Source organism: Phalaenopsis equestris, unplaced genomic scaffold, assembly GCF_001263595.1.
Source record: "Phalaenopsis equestris unplaced genomic scaffold, ASM126359v1 Scaffold000237, whole genome shotgun sequence".
In the NCBI taxonomy this organism is placed as follows: domain Eukaryota; kingdom Viridiplantae; phylum Streptophyta; class Magnoliopsida; order Asparagales; family Orchidaceae; genus Phalaenopsis; species Phalaenopsis equestris.
The window spans coordinates 1,277,823-1,300,548 of NW_018164679.1; the positions used below are offsets into that span (position 1 = coordinate 1,277,823).

At 36.1% G+C, this 22,726-nt stretch overlaps 1 protein-coding gene across 2 annotated transcripts in view; it reads right to left on the reverse strand.

Annotated features, from left to right (window-relative positions):
• The window catches only part of LOC110023937 (serine/threonine-protein kinase STY46-like), a 63,834-nt gene that overhangs the window by 34,813 nt on the left and 6,295 nt on the right, over positions 1–22,726 (reverse strand). For both annotated transcript variants that reach the window (XM_020723598.1, XM_020723597.1), the window contains exons 3-6: positions 19,229–19,311; positions 18,690–18,809; positions 15,325–15,379; positions 10,425–10,535 (exon numbers count right to left, since the gene is read on the reverse strand). In XM_020723598.1, coding sequence (XP_020579257.1) covers positions 10,425–10,535; positions 15,325–15,379; positions 18,690–18,809; positions 19,229–19,311 — 369 coding nt within the window. The remainder of the gene's footprint in view (positions 1–10,424; positions 10,536–15,324; positions 15,380–18,689; positions 18,810–19,228; positions 19,312–22,726) is intronic.

Genomic DNA, 22,726 nt, shown 5'->3' on the forward strand with positions numbered 1-22,726 from the left:
TAGTATTAACACGTATGAAAAAGAATGTTTCCATGTCTTGAACAAATTTTCAAGATTACACTTTCCCCTCATTTCAAAGTAATATAAACGCTTTTGTAGAATTTTGAAATGTTCGTCGAGAACTTTGCTAATCAATAGACATTCAATCCTTTGAAATGTGCATACTTCTTTATTGTGAAATGAATTTCAAGACTTGTCCTTCATATCTACCCCATATTGCAAATTTATGATGAACTACGCTCAAAGAGAACTAATATCATATCACAAGCATTTTTATATTAACTCTCATAGATCTATGCTAGTAAGGATGTAATCGGTGGCCTCCGTCTATATGATTTAGTTATAAAATGGCTACCAAAAAAATATTAGTTAAAATTTGAGCCTTCCAACAGAGTGACTACAAAATGACAATATTATATTATACTTATAGTTGCAACCCATATGTTCCACAAAAGTTCTACCACTTGACATGTGAATCATTAGGATACATTTGATGAGGCAAAAAGTATGGTCAACTTAAAATTGTCCCTCCATACAAATATCCACAAGTTTGCAAGGCCGTCCAAAACTCATGACTGCTGATAAGGAAGGATTAATCGGTTAGGTTGGGTCAATACTCTCCCCTTGACAATGTAGATCATGGTCCATTATAATTCAGAAAGATGGAATCATGGGATTTTGATTGAATTTATCACCCTGCTGTGGGGGACAAAAGCAAGTTACTACAGTAGCGGTATTGCGGTTCTGCAAATACTGCAATCCGCTACTTCCACCAACAAGAATTCACATTGTCGAATTGACTTTGTTTATGTTTTATTTTATTTTCTGAAAATTTTAAGTTTTTGTTTCTTTCCTTTCTAGTATTTTCCTAAATATGTATTGCATTAGGGTTTTGGAGGGTCAGTTTTTATGTTAGTTCCTATTAGGATAGTCGTCAGCGTCCAATTTTTCCCCTGCCAGGATTGTTTCTAAAGGCAAGTGGTGTTTGGATTGCATCTCGTTCCAAGATGATGGTTCGCTCCCAAGGGCCGAGAGGTGCTTCGGTTGCATCCAGTTCACATGGGAGTGGTTATCTCGGACTTTTCTTGTTCCCACGTCCATCCTTTTGCTGTTGTCGTTCGCTTTGCTCGCCGTAGCTGCCCAAGACAGCATCTGATAGCTATTTTCTGCAGTTCCAGCTGCCGTCTGTTTCACCTGCAACCTAGCCATCCATATCGCTGCCGCCATCCGGAAAACAGCACCTGCTGTTTTCCTAATGTCCCTCCGCCCCCTACTAGCTGCCACTCCTCAAAATCCACTCCAGCAGGTGTTATACTTCATCACAATGCCCTGAGGATAGCCGCCCACTGCTGTTCCTGCCTTCTCAACCGCTCCTCCCCTCCCCCCTTGCTGCCGCCAACCCCGCATCACTAGCTCCTGGGCTGTTGCTTATCTGAACAGCCTTCCCGCATCAATTCCAGCAGCTTGTTTGTTGTCTAGAGCCTGGGAAACTGTCTCCTTGCCATTTCTACTTGTGAACCACCCTTTTCCACCATCTGCTACCTTTTAGCCCCTCACCGACCATCACCACCACCCCTTCGGATATAATCCTAATTGTCTTTGTGTCATGTATGTTGCTATTTCTATTTGCTTTTGTGATTGCATTTCTCCAATTCTGAATTTAGTAATAATATTTGATTCTTCTATATCACTGTTTGGGTTAACTCCGATATCACACCCTTTTTCCCACCATCCGCACAGCTCACAACAATAAATTTCACTAGTCTAAAACCCTAATTATTGATATCATACACTGGATATTTAGTGCCTAATGATTTACTTCAATCGAAAGTTACTCTCATTATCGACAAATATAATAAAGCATAAGAGCCTACACCTATGGGAAGCATTAGATCAAAAATCCTCACAAATTGAGGGTGAAATCTCCAGGTGGTGTCTTATATAGAATCCAATCTATCTTCTAAAAATTTAACCCAAAATGACAACAAAACACTCACAAGAAACAAATGTATGACGTTTCAGAGCCCATGCCATAAAATGTTCTACCTTTTTAATCTTAAATCAAATAATGTGTAAGAGACCAAGGTAAGAGAAAGAGAAAAAATGGGAATGCCAAAGATGCAACAAGTCTTGTCATTGATCTTGCCTCTAGACTATTGGATATTAAAACACAAGTAAACAAGAAAATGCATACACTTCCACTACATGAAAATAAGTAGCGTCGAAATTTTTTGACGCAACTATTTACGTCGGAATTCCGACCATTTTTCGGCGAAAAATATGTATTGTTATTTGCGGCAAAAATTGTCGGATTTGCCCCTGATAATTCGACGCAAATGAGTACTCAGAAGCAGCGAAATTTACTATTATGTTGCAAGAGTTTTTAAGACGGATTTGCATCCAAAAAAGCCGACGCAAACTGTCACTTAAGAGCATTGAAAAAATCCGACGCAAAGTCGACGGAAAAGTTGATGCACAAGACCTAAAATTGTTATCCCGCGCCCTTGCAATCAATTTTCATTTTTGTGCCCCACAGCTCTCGCTCTCGCTTCTGCTCCCTTTCGCGACAGCCAAACACCCTTCTTGTTACTACAATGTCATCGGTCGTCGTCATCTCGCCATTGTCGTCCCCCTCACCATCGTCGTTGGCCATCGTGCTCCGACAGCTCGCTCTTGCTCCCTCTCGTGGCAGCCAAAACACATCTCCCTTTCTCCCTCAACCATTTGAGTTGTAAGCATGATCTTCTTCCTCTCTTTTAATCTAATGACAAGGCTTTCTTATTTGATTTAATCATTGTGAGTTATGGATGGATTTCTTGATCATTTGGCGGATAAATTTGTGATATTTGCCTATTCTTGCGTTTGTCCTTAGCTTTGCCATAGGATTTGAGGTTTTATTTTTCTCTATTACAATGTTTATGGATGGTTAACATTATCGCTAAAGGCCTTCGTTTGAGTAGAACTAAATCTGAATGCATGGATTATAAATTTGTTTGTAGTAAATCTAGCGGTGGTGTTGTAGGTGATCAAATCATTAGAATGAGTGAACATTTTAGATGTCTCGAGTCTATTTTTCGAAGTGACGGTGATAAAGATGTGAATGTTATTAGTAGAATGCAAGTTGGATGGATAGTTGAAGTGGAGGAAAGCATCAAGCCTATTGTGTGATAGAAAAGTGCCGCTTAAACTAAAAAGAAAATATTATAAGATGGTGATGAAACCTGCATGCAATGCTTTATGCCGTAGAAAGTTGGCCTATGAAAGAGAAGCATAAAACTAAGTTAAGTGTTGTGGAGATCTGAATGCTTTGGTGGACGAGTGGCTTGAAACTTAGAGACAAAATGCAAGATGAATATGTATCCGTGAAAAAGTTATTGTAGCTCCAGTGGCAGACAAGATTAGAGAGAGTCATCTTAGATATTTGATCATATTAAACGTCGACCATTTGATGATCTGGTTAGAAGAGTAGATGTCCTAAAATCGACATTTTTAAAGAAAGGTAGAGATAGATAGAAAAGGACTTAGGCATATTGTATAAGAAAATGATCTTAATATATAAGAATTAAATGAAAATATGACACTTCATAACGGTCAATAGAGAAAAGAGATTATGTAGCCGACCCCACTTATTAGCATAAAGGCTTGTTGTTGTTGTATAGAGATTATAATACCGCATCTATAGAGCTTACATCCATTGATGTTTTGTTGTTGTTGTTGTATGGTAGAAAGAAACATGTTAATGAAATGAATCCAACAAGTCCAATATCACTTAATTTAAAGTTCACCAAAATGTTTAGTGAGAGTCACTCCCTTACCAATTTGTAGGTTGGTTGTTTGTAGTGTGTTTGTGAAACTGTAAAAAAGATAATGTGCAGGAGAGTGGATGTTTATTATTGTATTATGTACACCTGATTTCTATTTATACTAATCTATAAAACTACATCTATGCTATATATGAATATCTCTAATTTGAGAGCTTAGATGTATAATAGATTATTTCCAGAAATAAAAATGCTAACTTATGAGTTCTTAAATGGAGTTGAAAAATTCGTGCAAGTGGCATCACAGTTGTCCATCTATCATTCTGAGAGTAAGTTCTGGTGTTTTTGTGTGAAGCACAAAAATTAAGCATATCTGCAACCTGAAGAAGTTAAAAGTTGGATTTTTACCGCAAGAGATTCAAACCTAAATTTTGGTATTGGACTATACATTGTGAGGAAGAACCAAAAGTTCAATTCAATCAAAGAAGTGTCTCAACAAGTTATGCTCCTTCTGCAGATGAACAAGATCCTGACACATATGAAGAAAAGGTTCACGATGCTCAAAGAGTTTAATTTGTTGCGAGCGTTTAATAAAAAAACTAAAATACTGAATAATAAATCACAACAGTTCTATGACTTATTGAACACTGCACAACAACCTTTATGAGATTATTGCACTACACATACAGAATTATAAGTAGCACTGAGAAAGTTTAGCATTAAATCTGATTTTAACATGCCCAGAAAAACATTCAATCAGGTAGCAACATTATTAAAAAAGACAAACGCTACAGGGAATTTAGTGTAGGATGAACTGTATAAAACTAAAAAGCTAGTTTCAAAGATAATGCTAAAAACTGAGAAGATCGATTGTTGTGTTAATGAGTGCATGATATATTACAAGATGATGCAATCAAGAAGACTTGCCAATTTTGTGATGCGGGCTGATTCAAACGAAGGGGGCAAAAGAGTAAAAAATTAGAAAAATATTTCATACAAGTGTCTCTTTTATTGTGCGCACATACACAGGCTTCAGAGATTGTTCACTTCTATGCATACAAAATCTCATAAGATTTGACAAAATATTGGATCTATTAATGCTAATTCAAAAAGTCATCCGTCACATGGTGAGGCCTAGAGACATTTTGATCGTACTTACCCGGAATTTATAGCCGAAACACGTAATGTCAGGCTTGGGTTATGTGTAGATGGCTTCAACCCGTACAGTCACGCCGCAACCCCTTACTCATGCTGGTCAGTAATCATTAGGTTGTACAATTTGATGTCATACACTAGATCAATGGAGAATAATATTTGAGTTGAAATAGGTAGCAACATTATTAAAAAAGACAAACGATATGTGCATGATTGTCATTCTTATTTCTGACGTTGATCATATCAGGTTGACATACCCTCAATGCAAAAAAACATTCAATCAGGTAGCAACATTATTAAAAAAGACAAACGATATGTGCATGATTGTCATTCTTATTTCTGACGTTGATCATATCAGGTTGACATACCCTCAATGCAAAAATTGATGTCTACTTACAACTTTTGATTGAAGAGTTTCAAATGTTATGGGAGACGGGTGTGCTTGCTTATGACATTGATAAGAAATAGAATTTTCAAATGAGGGCGGCTCTTATGTGGATAATTAGTGATTTTCCGTCACATGGGATGCTAGCTAGTTGAAGCACAACTGGGAAATTGGTTTGTCCTTACTACATGGATATGACAAAAGCATTTAGTCTAAATCATGGAAGGAAAAATAGCTAGTTTGATTGTCATCAAAGTTTTTTAGGTTGCGATCGCCCATTTAGAAGGAACATAGAAGTATTCTTCAAAAACAGGGTTGAAAGATCAAGTCCGCCCCTTAGGAAAATTGGAGTTGAAATATTGCAAATGATCAGTGAAATATCAAAAATCACCGAGAGACTACTGTTAGCTTAAACTCATATTCCTAATTTCAATGTCACGCAACTGGACTAACTGGAGTATATTTTGCGATCTTTCGTACTGAAAAATTAATCTGATTAGATATTATCTCGATATTATGCATATTGAGAAAAATTTTTTTGATAGCATCTTCAATACTGTGATGGATATTAAGGGTAAACAAAAGAGAATGAAAGCTAGAATGAACCTGAAAGAGTATTGCGAAAGGAAGACATTATAACTTCAGGAAACAAATGCAGATAAATTAATAAAGCTCAAAATTGCATAGTCATACACTAGATCAATGGAGAATAATATTTGAGTGGGTGAATTCTCTGAAGTTTTTCAATGGTTGTGTTTCAAATTTAAGCCGTTGTTTTGACTTGGGAAAGAGGAAGGTATTTGGCATGGAGAGTCATGGCCGTCATACATTTCTGCAGTGTTTATTATCTTATTGCATTTTATGCGTTGTCGAAGCAGGTGCTTGACCCATTGATCAAAGTCAGTATATTCTTCAGAGTTGTGTGCAGGGACACTGAATTTTGACTCGTTAAGACATCTTATACGAGTATTTCCCTATTACTATGTAAACTTGAGCGGATATCTCCTCCTGATTTCCTTGACTCTATGAAGCATCTGCCTGTATAGATGGATGTATTCCTTTGAGAGATATATCTTCCTAACGCATACATCGCGAGTAGCATTTTATTTCACACTAAACGACCACCATAATCAATATAAAATGCCATTGTGCTGCAAATTTTTAAATAAAATAAAAAAACAGTTAAGAATAAAGCAAATCTAGATGGATCGATATGCGAAGCATATCTGTTGCAGGAGACCATAATTTTCTTCTCTTATTATTTTGAGCAAGGCATTCAAAGACATTGTAGTTGAGATGCTCTCACAGCCAGAACTATACGTATATCAAATATCAGGTGAGTCATCAGGGAGGCATGGTACACAATATCAAAGCGATAAAAAGATTCGGTCAACTGCATTGTATGTTCTGATGAACTGTGATGAAGTCAATCCATTTATACAATAAGATTCACGGTCCCCAAACTTAACACTGTTTATTATTGAGAAAGTTATCTATATACTAACTTATTCGAAAATACAAATGACAATGTTGTAAGCTGATTATTTATTGACAGCTAGAACATGCAAGATGAATGTTTGATAAACAAGAAGGTCGAAACAGAATTTCCAACATAATACGCAGAAGCAACTCTTCAAATCACATGTACGTATATAATCGTCACATTTAAAATTATACTAATAGTACCTCTTAAATTTTTATAGGTTCACAATAGAACTAACAGAATCACATATCAGAGATTATTAAACCTTGCTTGAAGGCCTAATCGCAGCGTTACTATATAGAAGATATTTGATGTAAACGGTTATAGATTCCACACAAGTTCTTGGTGTGAAAGGAACAAAATATATAACCATGGTGTTGTTGTTAAAAGAAATATACACACCGATAGCGAAATTAGTTATTACATTGTACTTGGTGAAGTAAGTCAATTGCAATATCCAGGTAATGTCAGCTACAATGTATACTTAATCAGCTGTCAGTGATTCGGTCCTATTCTAAATCGAGGAACTTGAACACTTATGTCTTATGATATCATCGAAGCCAAAATAAACTGACGATACGCGAAGTATGATCTATTTGTTCTGGCACACAAAACTACATAGGTTTATTACCTTCAATGCCTTATAGAGTAAGAGATAAAGTTGATTGGGTTGTAGCTATGAAGAATAAACCAACAAAAATTATTGAGTTGCATAGCATTATAGAACCAATTCACCAAGAGGAAGGTATGTTAGATTTTCGTATTCACGGTAGCATAAATGATGAAATGTTTGCGCTAAGAGGATACCAAGAGGATTTTTGAAGAGGTTTCTCATGGTATGAGAATGAAGAAGAAATTTTAGGTTTATCTTTCACGATGAGTTCCTCTGTTGAAACTTAATAAAAAAGGTATGTAATTTTAGATTAATGGTTACCACAGCTACTTTTTTCTTTTACTTTTGTTGTATTGAGACATAGTTGTTTACTCTTATTTTTCCTATTTTAGACATAGTTGTTACTTGTCTTATCTTTATTGCACCGTTTATTTATGCTTATGATTATTTTTACTGTCAGTACTAATCTTATTAATGTCATTCCTTTATTTGCAAATGGCCACAGGTGGTGCAGGTAAGCCACCTCAGAGACACTGTGTTCTGGGACACTAGAGATAACCTACCGTAGCAAGAATAGGAGGTCGTCTACTTCTGCTATTGCTTCCACCATTGCTACCCCACCTGCTGCTGACACATCTCCTATGACACCTGCTCCCACAACCACTGCTTCCACCCTTCCTTTGACACCTACTCCCGAACCCGCTGCTAGCCCCTCCTGTAACACCTGCTCTCGCACCCGCTGCTGCCGAGCCTCTTGTGACACTTGCTCACCCACAGACTGCTTCCCTGTCTGCTGCCTCAGCACCTACTCCCCCACCTACTGCGATTAATAGTGTTACTGGCACACCTACTATCCTACCACTTCCAGCCCCACCTGCTTCAACATCTCTTGAGCCTGGCCCCTTGACTCCTGCACCCCCTAAGGGTACATTTACTGCCAGAAGGGGACTCGTAAGTTATTTTTAAGAGTATATTATATTTATTCTTCATTCTATATATTTTTTCATAACTATTTTTTTTTCTAAGTAGATTCATTCCCCACAAGATGCACATAACCTGCATCACAGAGATTATCAAGAGCAGGAAAGATAGCACTATCTCCCATGGAAAGAGATCTCAGTAGCCACTCGCGGCTTGTGATTCAGAGAATTCGAGGTACAATCATATAATTTGATTTAGATTTGTGAATTTAATTTGATTTTTTATACTAACATGTGGATTATTTCTTATTTTGCAGAGGGCCTTCACCTGGATCCCAGAGTACCACCATCAGATCCACTAAATCTTTGAGATTTGTGGCAGACATCACCTTGGAGACATGTTCACGACAATCCACCAGAGGAGCGAGTGGGCCTGTCCGAACGCTGAAGAGCTTTGGGGTCAGTTGACCGCAACCCGAGCCTCTCCTACTTATGAGAGAAAGAGGTAGATGAACCGAGCGAACCAGGCGCACTGGGCGATGGGAGGGCCAGGGGAGCTGTGCTTCATATTGGCAGATTAGTCCCCCATACGGAGCACTACAAGAGGTTGGCAAGATTCTTTTAAATGCTTAAAAATTCAGTATTTGATGTAAATATGTGGCGCTAACCAATTTGATAGGTTGCACAGGTGAAGGAGTTGAGCAATGAGCCCTCTATTACAGAGCAGCACGTCCAAACTCATCGGCACCCGGGGATGCAGCAGTGAGTCTCGGACTATTCCCAACAGGTTGTTGAAAGTATAAAAAAATTTAAAACTTTATTTTGACAATTACTATTAAAAATGGGAATTAAATATTGATATTAATTTTGCAACAGTTTGAGCAGCTCTAAGAGAGACACTTAGACACTCAACCTCAGACTTCTGTCAACAGCAGTGTTAGTCAGTCTGCCACCTCGCATTTCGAGTACAATCTTTGGACTCAGGCGGTGGAGAAGAAGGGGAGGGTTTACGAAGAACAAAGCTTTCGAGGTCGAGATTTCCCGCGATCTAATGTTGAGTTCCCCAAGATTCTCACAGCCAGATCAGGAGTCTCTTGTCAGGCAGGTCGCTGCAATGAATGAAGAGCGCCGACAGTTGCATTACAGATGCTTGAAGACCAAAATCAAGTCAATGACTCTATAGCACGCATGACAGAGACTTTAGCATATCGTCAAGGCAAGCAACAAATGGCAGTCATAGCGGAGAATGAGGAGGGAGATGATGAGTAGTTTCATTTTATGTTTTCCTTTATCTGTCGTCATTACATTGAACATTTATTGTAGATTTTTTAGTTAATTTTATCATTCTTATTTGGGATAATTTCTAACAGTATATTACTTTTCATTATGGATATGTATTTGAGCTTTGATCTGTGTTGATAGGGATGGATAAAATGTGATTGAGATGTGTATATTGTATTGCATGCAGGTTGTGAAAATGTAATTGCTCTTTTGTACTTTTTTCTGTATAGCAGTTTTATCTTATTTGCATCCAGTTTGCGTCGAATAATCCGACGTTAAAACGACAATAATATTCTACCGTTCTTCGACATTATTGACTGCAAATTGGATGGTTATACGACGAATGATATTAACGTATGATATTTAGTTTGACACACATGTAACATAAACAAATTCGATGATAATACGACGCAAATGTTTTGCATCAAAGTTTTGCGACGCTAGATGTACGGCATTAAAATTATGGACCCCTGATTTACCCGTGAAAAAAAACCGACAGAAATCGAACTTAAATCCGATAATAAACCTCAATTATCGTCGGATTTGCCTATTCCTGCAGTGTTCTTCTCAACAATGATTTTTCAAGTTTCTGGAAAGTACCGATAACAATTGATTCACAAAAAAAAAGGTGACATAAGATTTTCCTCAAAGAATAAGGCTTCATTTGTCTGTAAAAACCAAGGAAAACGTTCAATGTCCAAATAAGAAACATAACATGAAAGCATTATGTGATTTCATATGCTTCTAAAAGAAAATAAAAATAAGAAGATGCTAGACATGAAGCGCTTAAAAAAATATGATGACTGAAGTGAAATTTTGAGAGTACCTCGTATGGCCAACCAACGACAACAAAGACATCTAGTGAGTAGCCATCATTTGTTGAAAATGCATGCGCTTCTTGAATGTTAAGACCAAGCTCAGCAAGAAGAGAAGTCAGCTGGAAAATGGAATAAGTTTATTAAATCAGATTGCTTTAAAAAAATTTAACTTAAAATTTCATAAGAATCATTTTGACTACAAACAATAAAGGGAATGACTAAGTGCGTGGAAATTACAAACAGGAGAAAGAAGAAAATGTGCCCAAGGTTTTATGAATTCCCAAAGGACCTGACAGAGCCTTGTCTCAAATAGATGATATTATCACCATCACAATATAATAACTATTTACAAACAGATCCTTCTTAATTTATCACACATTCAACTTAACATTCTCATCTCTTTTACAATCAACATATTTATCAACAACTTCATACGAGATATAGACTAATAGAGTCCAGCAAGCAATAGAGTAAATAACTACACTACATTTTTTTTTTCTAGGAGAAAAATAAGAACCTACTCATAATGCAATAAGAGGTCTTATCTTTTCTACTGTTTCAAAGATCCATATTTGTTACGAGGATCAAGGTGTCTGTTTATAGAGAGCTCCCAAATAATTTTGTACTTTTAAGTTTATTAGCCAACAAAATACGACTACTTGGCCAGCTAAGAATAACTACCACATGTCCCACCTATGACAGATCCAAATCGACATTAGTTGCACCATAATCATTTAGTGTAGCTCTAATAACAGCTAGCACATTTGTACATGATTTTTTTTCCCTTCATTTAAACAAGATTTTTATTTTTCTTCAATTTATTATATCAAAAAATTTTACAATCTTCCATTCCTATTTTTATAAATTATATCTAATAAAGCTAATCTTAATATTAGATTAAATCTAATCTTGTTTACTTATATCCATAAATAGATTAAGATATAGTGCAACAGTAGCAAGTAAAGTCATATTCAAGCCTTCCCTACTCTACTCTTCTTATCATCTTGACTCCAACCAATTGAGTAAGACAGTTATTATGATTTTTAAGATTCACGTTCAAGCGCAGCTTTCTTTTTAGTTATTGAAAAGAACGGAAAATCCTAAATGCCATCTAATTAAACGTTGACATTCATCAATATCAGCAAATAATTATCTTTAGCATAAAGCAAAAAAAAAAAAACAAAACAGAACCGCACTATTAATCTCATTTGTGTCCATCTGACATCATTTTGCTTTTTTAACAAGAATTTGTGATTTTAGGGTAACCTTTAATGCATATAATAAATAGCATTATGTTAGAAGTTATATTAGAAAATACCTTATTCCTGTTAGAAGTTATGAGGATTAGATTTATTTCCTTTCTTTAGATTTATTTTCTTGGATTAGATTTATTTATTTTCCTATTTTATGTCATTTCCTTTATTTCCAAGTGATTATTATGAATTGACTAATTGGAGATATAGGTGTTATATCTTTCCTTTTATATATTTTTTTCTTGTCTTTCCTATTTTAGAATCCATGTAAGGGTATTTATACCCCATTTTCATATCAATAACATAATTCCACCGAATTATGAAAATCAACATAGTATCAGAGCTTTGAAACAAACCCTAAAATTTCCGACGGAAAAGAAGATCTTCTATCGTTGGAAAACATCCTATTCCCAATAGCCAGCAATCTTTCCCCTGTTGCAGGCCCATCCTGAGAAGAAGATCTTCTATCTTTGGAAAACATCCTATTCCCAGTAGCCAGCAATCTTTCCCCTGTTGCAGGCCCATCCTTTACCGAAATCCATCTTGAAGCAGCAACAGATACTGGACAGCAGCATCATGCAGAAACGACAAAAAAAAGCAACAATCAACCATTCTTCTATTCAGTTTTTGTATTCTTCTGACTCTGAAACTCCTCTTCCAACAATCCCTAGCCGCCATAACTCCTTCCTGCAGACCCTAGCCACCAGAACTCTATCCCTACAGGCCGTAGTCACCGGAAACCCTCTTTGCTCTTTGCTTTTTGCTCTTTGCTCATTTAATAGTTGCAGCTTAATTTTACTTTTATACTCGTGGTGACGGTGGTGGAAGAGGAGACATTGCTACTATTTAAAAGGAATGTGATAGCGGATCCCCGACGCTTTCTTGGCTCTTGGAATGCCTCTGGTGATGCCATGACTACGTCGGAGTTACCAGCGGGGACAACGAAGATGGAGCTGCTCTCGAAGAGACGTTCTCTTCCTCCCTCGCCGAGCTACATTCTCTGCAGACTCAAACTCCTTCTTTAGAAATTGTTTCTCCACCCTCTTTAGAAACCATTTCTTCAGCGGCAAGCTGTCGGAGTTCATCGTTATGAGAACCCTAAGAAAGCTCAACCTCAGCTGCAACAAGTTTTCCAGCGAGTTTCTGACATTCCTCAGAATTCTCCAAGCCCTTCGCCTCCTGGATTTAGGGCAAAACTTTTTCTTTGGAGAGATTCTAGATGCTCTATTCAAGAGTTGCTTTAAGACAAGTTCTTTGCACCAATGAAGATCTCATCTATTTCCCTGGGCAACAATTCTTTGTCAGGGAGAATCACGGTTAAGACCTCCACGTACAGGAGCTTGGTGTTTCTCGATCTCGAAAGCAATTACTTCATCTATCTGGAGCCTTTCAATATTCTAGCTCTCACAAACCTAAGCTACTTCAATGCTTCCTTCAACCGCTTCCATAGAGAGATGTAGGAGATCGACAGTTGTGACAATCGAGTAAAACACAGTGACTTGTCCTGGAATGATCTAAGCGGAGATATTTCTCCAAGCATTGCAAGCTGCAGAGGGCTGAGGTCGCTGGATTTGGGATTTAATCGTCTCACCAAGACCATTCAGCCAGAGATTGGATAGCTCGGGTGTCTTTAAATTTTGCGGTTGAAGAGCAGCAACACTACAGGAGCAATTCCGTCGGAAATTGGAGAAATTATGTTGCTTCATTCCTAGACCTTCACAATCCCTAGCTCTCCAACGAGATCCAAATTTCTCTGAGCCAATGTCGGTTTCTCCTCTAGTTGGATGCATCAGGAAACAAACTGCACAGAACTGCTCCATAAACACCTTTTACCTGAGCCGAATCTCCTCTTCCAGAGCAAGTCGAAACTGCTATACCAATCTGAAACTTCCTTTGCAGGTCTCTGTCCAGCTCCTCTCTGCAGAAGGAATCCTCTCACTGATTGTCTCCACCACCATAACTCTTCCCTACAGCCGGAATTCCCACTTTCAAGCCCTCCTTTGATGTTATACCTTACAGCAAGCCCTCTGTCGAAATTTTTTCCTACAACAGGCCTTTCTACAGGGCTTTGTTTTGCAGCTAACCCTTCTCCAGAGTTTTTTTCTAGTAGCAGGTCCTCAGGAATTCTTCCTGCAGCAGACCCTCCTCGTCGAAATTTTTTCCTACAACAGGCCTTTCTCCAGGGCTTTGTTTTGCAGCTAACCCTTCTCCATAGTTTTTTTCTAGTAGCAGGTCCTCAGGAATTCTTCCTGCAGCAGACCCTCCTTCAGAGCATTTTTTCTCTAACAGACCCTCCTCCGAAGCTATTTCCTGCAGCAGGTCTTCCTCCAAAGTTTTTCCTCTTTTTTTTCTACAGGTCATACCCTGCAATTTTCCATGTAGGTTGTCTGCTTCCCTGTAACATTACCTGTAGAAGTTTTCCACCTATCTAAAGACACTACAGAAACTGCAGTCAACTAAAAGTTAGCTTTTCGTATAGGTTGTCTACTTCCCTGCAAACTTTCCAATAGCAATACCTGTAGGAATCTTCCATCCACCTATAGACACTGCAGAAATAGTAGTCAAAGATAACTGTAGTATACTAAGAATATCCCTAAATGCTCTTGGGGTTGATTACCAAGTACGGGATGACTTCGAGTTCTACCTCACAAAGAATCTTCCTCGCTCATTAATTGACAATTTGAAATCCAAGTTGAACATGTTTGTCAACCATATTTCAACTTGAGTGAAGTGTTAGAAATTATATTAGGAAATAAATTATTCATGTTAGAAGTTATAAGTATCAGATTTATTTCCTTGGATTGAATTTATTTTATTTCATATTTTAGATTTATTTCCTTAAAATGGATTTATTTCCTTTCATATTTTAGGTTTTCCCATTTTATGTTGTTTCCTTTATCTGCAAATAATCTTTATGATTTGATTAATTGGATATATAGGTGTTGTATCTTTTCTTCCATGTTATTCCTTTTTCATATCTTTTCTATTCTAGGATACATGTAAGGGTATTTATACCTCCTTTTCACATCAATAATATAATTCCGCTGAATTCTAAAAATCAACACATTAAAATTTATATTACTTTCATAATAAAATCATATTACATGTAAAAATAGCATCGTCAGTTAATGAGAAGAGAACTCAAATACAAACTTGAATTCATAGGTGGCTCCGTAAAAATAGCATCGTCAGTTAATGAGAAGAGAAGAACTCAAATACAAACTTGAATTCATAGGTGGCTCATTTTCATTCACTTCTTATATCCTCTCTATTTCTCTCTTTTCCTCCAAGATCTTTTTTTTATCGATTTTCTCTAAATTCTCTCGCTCCGTCCCCCATTTTCACAAGCACTTTCTTATCTAATTCCTGGATTTATACCTCTCAGTTCTCCATCAAATTCTACTGATGAATTTAATTCATCTTTGAAGCATAATGAGGAGAAAAATATCTGAGGAAGATTATAAAGTTATAGTCTCCCTTCAATGTATTAATCAAAAACTTGTATCAAGAATTCAAATTCAAGATCATTCATTTACCGAGTTAATAGTCTATAAGCCTCAAATAAATAAAAAATCTTCAATTTTGAAATGCAATTCAGAAAAGACATTTCAAAATTCTAATGATTTCATAAAAGATGTGGATGTTATATCGGCACCTGACTGAGAAGCTTTGGTTTGTCATCAGTTGAAAATGTTATTTCATGCATAGGCCTGCAAAAACGTTCAAGGCAACTAATAAATGTCAAAATATCATTCAAGGCTCTGTAATTCCCCTAAAACATAAACCAAGTTAAACAAGCTCATAAAATTGGATAAGAATATACAAAAAAAAAATTATTGAACACAAACAATCTAGTGATCATTTAGGCAGCTGATCATGAATGAGTAAAAATGTATATTAAGGAATAACAAAAGACACGCAAAAGAGATCAAACAGTCTACCACAAAACTTTCTAATTACTAATTATTCTACCCAAAAATATAACCCACGGTCAAAAATATACTGTGAAGTTAATGGAAACCAGGAAGTTCAATGTTAAAATGAAATTGATCAGTATCACGGGACCAAAGGGCTAATGTCAAATTAGAAATCTGTGAAACAAGATTATGAAACTGGAGATGAGACAAATATAAATTTGTGAGGTTCAACATTTACAGAAAAGGTTATACAACCAGCAAACCAATTTGCCCAATCCACAAGACTTCCACCAAGTCGGTTTAGAAAATATTTATGCATGAGAACCTACACCTGCCGTAGCAGGGTGACTATTTCCGAAATTCTAATGATGAACCCAAGCCCCAAAGGAAAGTAAATTGCTCCACCCCATCTCTGGCAACATCAACGAAGTATTAATGCTGGAAGGGCTTTGAAGCATTTGAACACTATTGGATTTTTGAAAGATTTTATTTTATTATTAGTATTTTTTTCTAGATGTTAGAATTATTGATGCATAATTCATGTTTCCTTCTTTTAACAGGGAGAGATGGTTAATTTTATTAGTTTCCTAATGTGGAATGCATCCCCGTCTATATATACTGTAATCATTTTCTATGAAATTAAAGATGAATAATTATTTTTCCACTACTAAAACCTGCATGGTATCAAAGCAGGTTTGCCTTCAATATTGCAATTGAATTAGGTATGCTCGATCGTCCGAGAGACCTACTATTGCGAGTGGCTTTGCTTCGCTTTGCTCATACCTGAAACTAGTGAGGAATGTGTGATGATCTGCTAGCACGACCTTCTTCTGCCAAAGTTTCCTCGCGTGACCTTCAATGTTTTATTGGTGTCACATAATTTGAGACTCCATATTTGAGGGCTCCTCTTTCGCTTCTATTTCTTTGGTGTGTCCTAAGAAATCCGAACTCTCACAATCTACAAAGTTTACCTAGCATCGCTTGATTCAAACCTCAAGATCCGATCGATCCTCTTTCCCTGTTATTTCTCTATTGTCACAGTAGGGAGAACCTTTTTTTTTGTTCAAACCAGTGACTAAATTCGATGTGCATGGGCCATAGATGTTGCTCTGCTCTTCTCAAACTCTTGAGGGTGTCATACAAATTAGAAATGATGACTTGAATTCAAAGAAACACTACCATATTGACAGATTTCAGTGATTCTAAAACGATCTCACCTAGCCCCACAGCTCATAGGTGTATCGAACCGAGTATTTTTCTCACAATTTACCACATTACCTCACAATTACAAAACTTAATGGACACGACTACCTCGAGTTGGCTCAATCAACAAAAATTGGCGACCAAATGGAGACTCAACATTGGATATTTAACTGGAAAAACTTTAAAACCTACTGCTAGCGGCCTAAATCTGAAAAAAATGCAGTCCAAAAATTCTCTGGAAATGGCATGGCTGATCAACTTTATTAAACCTACCATAAGAAAGTCTCATTTATGCATTCCCATCACTCGAGATATCTAGGAAGTAGTTTGAGATCTCTACTCAAATTTGAGAATTCTTCACGATTTTTTTAGTTGAAAACTCAACTTTGAAAATCCAAACAAAATGAATATAAAGTTGCAACGTGTTAAAATGAGTTGGTAACATTATAGCAGAAGTTTGGTCAATGTTATGATATTTGGAAGAATTTGAATGATTATGCTCGCCACATAAGGAGAGAGAAAAACAACAAGGTCTACATGTTATTAGTTGCTCTTAATTAGAGTTTAGATAAAGTTCAAGGGAAAATCCTAGGTAGAAAATCTCTACCCTCAATTCAAGAAGTCTTTTCTGAAGTTAGACGTGACAAGTCGAAAAGAAAAATTATGATGAGAACTCAGCTCTTGCGTCAAAAGGGATTGATATTGACAAAAAAGGACATAAAAATCCATGGTGCGAGCATTGCAAAAAACCATGAATGAAAAAATGGGTTGGAAGCTTCATGATAAACCTGCAAATTGGAAATTAAAATCCAAGTGTGAAGGTCGTGCTCATCGAGCCCCTGCTAAAGAAACATAGAAGTTGTCTACTAACTTGAATGCAGTCTCTTTCACCAAAGAACAACTAGAGCACTTGCACAAATTGTTTTGATCTCCAAAATTGTCTCTGACTCTGTCTTGCTCCTTATTACAGATAGGCAACTTTTTGGTTGTTGTTTTGTTAGGTGTTATTCTTAATTTATCACATTCTTGAATAATTGATTCTCGCACAACTAGTCAGATAACTGATTGCTATAAATTAATTTTCTCATATAGACCTTGTGCAAGCAAAAAAAAGCTCTTTTGGTATTCCGTTAGTGAATTCTTAGTCTTCTAATGTTGACCCTTAGTCTTATGTTGATGGGTCTTTGGTCTTTCCATCCATGGACCCTCCCTAGCTATACCCCTTTGTACTTTTTGCTTGTTGGATTTACTCGAGATTCATGTAGAGGCGTATCTGATATACAAAAACACTCAAATCTTTCATATCACCTAAAAAATACTACAATTTTAACTTTTTAAAATTAAAATACACCTTTAAATGCATAGGTAACGTGCATGAATGCAAAAATAAAAGGTTGTTAGATATGTAAACATATAGGAATTGTGCGGCACCTATGTAAATCTTCCATTATGAATTAAGGAGACATCTCATAAGAATATGAAAGAATGCAAAATAGAATTTGATAAGTCAAATCACACACAAAAACGGCATCATAAATTGCTCAATCTTATTAACAATGCAAGTGTTATGCTACAGAATTTTAATTTATTTTCAACATGACCATTTTATATTTCACAACATGCTTGACGTGTTTTAAGTATACAATATGAGAGTGAGCCTTATTGAGAAGTAGAGTTTTTAGAAAAAGTCAGCCGCACAATCAAACAAACTTTGAGAGGAAGTTTCTCAACTTCTGTTACAATGAATTTCAGGAATCACGATCTATATTTCTAGAGCAAAAGTTTTAAGAAAAAGTCAGCCGCACAATCAAACAAACTTTGAAAGGAAGTTTCTCAACTTCTGTTACAAGGAATTTCAGGAATCACGATCTATATTTCTAGAGCAAAGAGAATTTGATACCTAGTAAAGAAATGCACACTGCCAACTGAAACATTGTCTCCATCTTGCACAATTTGCTTGCTGGCTTCAAGGGCAAGAGCCTCCAGGTTTGGGGATGAGCCAAAAGCAGGAGGAGGATGACTGCAGGACATCATAAATACAGTAATTATAAATGTTCAACACAGAAATGGCATCAGCAAAAGGGTAGAGTAGTAAAAAACAAAAAAACAAAACAATAAACCAGTACTATATGCAAAAAACACAAATAAAAGAGGCATTTACATACATAGCACACAATTTTTATGTATTTACATATCAACACCTAAACATTCACATCACATAAAAATACCACAATCGTTATCTTTTTAAAAGTGAACTACACATTTTCATGCATATGTTTATAAGAAGGTTTTATAAGTATAAATATCAAACTTCGGGTGTTAGCTTTGTAAATACATAAGAATTGTGTGGTATGTATGTAAATTTCCCTAAATAAAAAAGATAATATTCACACTCAAAAAATCTGGGAAGGAATACAAAGAAAGAAGAAAAGCCAACACCTCTGCCTGAAGTAACTTGAGGAGCAATGTGTATCATCTTCCTCATCAGGATCATCTATCTTTCTTTTCTGAAGTGGAGACACCTAACCAAGAAAGACTTTGTGAAGATGCTATTGAATTTTAGATCAATGCGTTGTTTATTCATGCAAAAGCAAGTAGTAACATTATACAGGCAGAAGAAAACCAGCATCCCTTCCAAAATATATTGGAAAACTTTTATTTTGAAATATAGATAAGATCCTACTGGACCAAATACAAATCATGGCATAACTCAAAAACAATAGAGAAGAACTTGCAAATCCTAGGGACGAAAAAGGAAGATTTACATACATACTATGCAATTCCTATGTATTTACATATCGAACATTTAAACTTCAATTTTTACATACATGCGGCCTTAGCTATGCAGGAAAAGGTGTATTTCACTTTTTAAGAGTTAAAATCATGAGGTGTTTTTGATGTGATATGAAAGATTTGGATGGTGTAAATATAAAAAGGAAAATTTAGGTGCAGGAGGTTGGTACGTGTAACTGCCAAAAGAAAAAACCATAAAAGCAGCCAGCAAGATCATGAGGATTAAAGCTTAATAGTTAGCATCATTCCAAGAAAAAAAGGCCCGAGACAAGTGGTAAGCATTTTAAGAACAATAGGCATGTTATCCTATGATTCATAGAAAGTCACCTATCTCTCATGCTAAATCCACTCTTCTATCCAAATGTTGGAGATAGTTCTGCAATGGCCCATGTGCAACCTTTGCTGTCTTGAGGAAAAAAATACATTGATATAAAGTCAAGAGCCTACAGTCGCTTGTAAAAACTAAGAGCTTGTCACTTTAATTTTATGTTTTTTATTTTATTTTTAAATACAAATTAGTTTGTTTTTAAAAAACACTCAAACCATCTAAAAGTTATTTAGAACATTTTAAAAATAACTAAATATATTATAACATATTATACATGTTTTATTTCAAGTAAAACTATGAACAAAATAAAATAAAATTCAAAATTCAAAATTCAAAAATCAAAATCAAAATCAAAATTAAAATAAAAATGATCCTAAATGGCCCCTAAGGATTTGGTTTACTCAAATAAGTCATATGCCACAAAATCATAAAAAAAAAAGCAGAATTGAACCATGTATGATATGATGCAACACACTTAATGCTCGCAAGCCTAGAGAAAAAAATAGTTAGAAGAAAGTTCAAAACATTCCAAATGACAAAGCCTTGAAATTCAAATAAATACCGATAAACATATGAATAATTCACAATAAGTGAGTAATTTCCCTTAAAAACTTCAAAGTATTAACCATTTTGAATGGAGCACTCTTTAAATTTTGACACTTTCTATTTGTTTTTAAATCATAAAATATTTAAGATGCATAATCTAATCAATTTAATACATATTATAATTTATACATCCTATGATCTTCTATTACATTCAAATATTAGTCAATATGATCATAAGTCAAGAGCCGACAGCCTCGCGGCCTGTTTTCCTATGATTCACAGCAAGTTACATATCTCCACATGCTAAAATTCAGTGTGCAAGCCAATGTTGGAGATAGTACTACAATGGCCCATATGTAACTTCTGTTGTGTACAAGGAAAAAAGATGATCTAAAGTCCATAGCTTACGGTCAGTTGCCAAAAACTATGGATTCCGCTTTTCTGAAAAAAAATTATAGGCCACAATATTATCAAAAATATTTCAAATCAAAATTGACACTAGTATACAGTGTAACTATAAATATGATTCAACACAATGCTCGAGCACCTAGAAAAAAACATAATCAAAAGAAAGTTCAAAACATTCCAGATGACGGATCTTTAAAATTTATATAAACAACTATAAGCATATTAATAATTCACAATATGAGTAATTTCCCAACAAGAATTCAAAATAATAACTATATTGAATGGAGCACTCTCAATCTGTTTTTAAATCATAAATTATTTAAGACGCATAACCTAGTCAACTAAGTATATAATCTAATTTATACATTTGGTATGCCATAAAAAAAAATCCCATCATCCGGCACGAAACTCGAGGCATGACAAGAATCCCAAGGCAGACTTGCTGAGTAAGAAATATTCAAATCTCAATAAAAAGTCATTCAGAACTTCGATTTCAGCAAACTTACTGTCAAATTGACCGACTAGACAAGAAGAACCCAATGCTACCAAAATTGGTCCAATCTGAACCAAAGCATCAGAACTTCAATTTCAGCAAACTTACTGTCAAACTGACCGACTAGACAAGAAGAACCTAATGCTACCAAAATTGGTCCAATCTGAACCAAAGCAAGCCCAAATCAAGACAATAAACAACTTTTGAAAGTTTTCTGGCACATTTGGAAGGTTAAAAGAATGTCGATTCTAACGAGTCTATAGTCAAATCAAGCGTCCTGACAAGACAAATCCAACTAGCCCAAGATTATTCAATTGAGACATCATTAAGGCACTCAAATGCTCATCAAATGTCGCCTCATTGAGGGAAGCCCTCTAAACCGTCCAATTAAAGTAATTCATACTTCTGCAATAATTGCACCCAAGACTCTATAAATAGAGCTACACCCCTCTCATAAGGGGGGAGGAGAACTTGAGGCTTGTGAAAAAACTTGAAGTTTTGAAAAAAAAACTGAAGTCCAACACTACTCCTGCCGCCATCGACCACCGCCAATCACCGCTGGTCGCCGTCGAGCATTCATGTCATCGTCAACCACCGCCAACCATTCTTGATTATCGCCAATTATCGTCAACCATCACTGAACGGATGTTGTCAATCGCTATCAGTCGTCGTCATTCGACGTTATAGCTTGGAAAACCTACTCATTTCTCACTTGTGGGAGAAGTGGTTCTGGAACTCTTCAGTTGGGTCAGTTCCCGTGGTTTTTTTTTTTTCGTGGTTTTTTTTTTTGGTTTTCAATATAAAAACGTCTGGTGTCATTATTAGTTATTTTCTCTTTTCTGAGTAGGTGATGAATCTTCGTATCAACTAAGACGATAATCTATTATTCTACTACCGCGAATTTTCTAGCACGCATCAGTTTGACGCCGTCTGTGGGAGGCGAAATTTCATTTGACATTGTCATCAACTCTAAGACACTGAGCCCCTACTTCGTTTTTCAATGATATACAACATCCAACTGGCGAAGGAACCTCCTTCACATCTTGAAGATCAACTCCGAAGCATTCTTCAATGTGGCAGAGCAACCTTCACTGCAGTCTTGAAAGGTCATTCACATTAACGTCTTGGGCATGATTGTAGTTTGGTTATCTTCTCACATCTTATTCAGACAAAATCTTTTACAACTTTCAGGCTAGGGGGAAACCTTCACTGTAATCTCAAAAGATCGTTAACGTTAACGTCCCGGGCACGACTGTGATAGGGCAGTCATCTCACATTTCGTTCGGACAATAATGCATTGAAAATCGCTCCTAAACAGGAGACAATCTTCGTCGCAAATAACGCTTCCTCAGTGCCCTCTCAACGTATT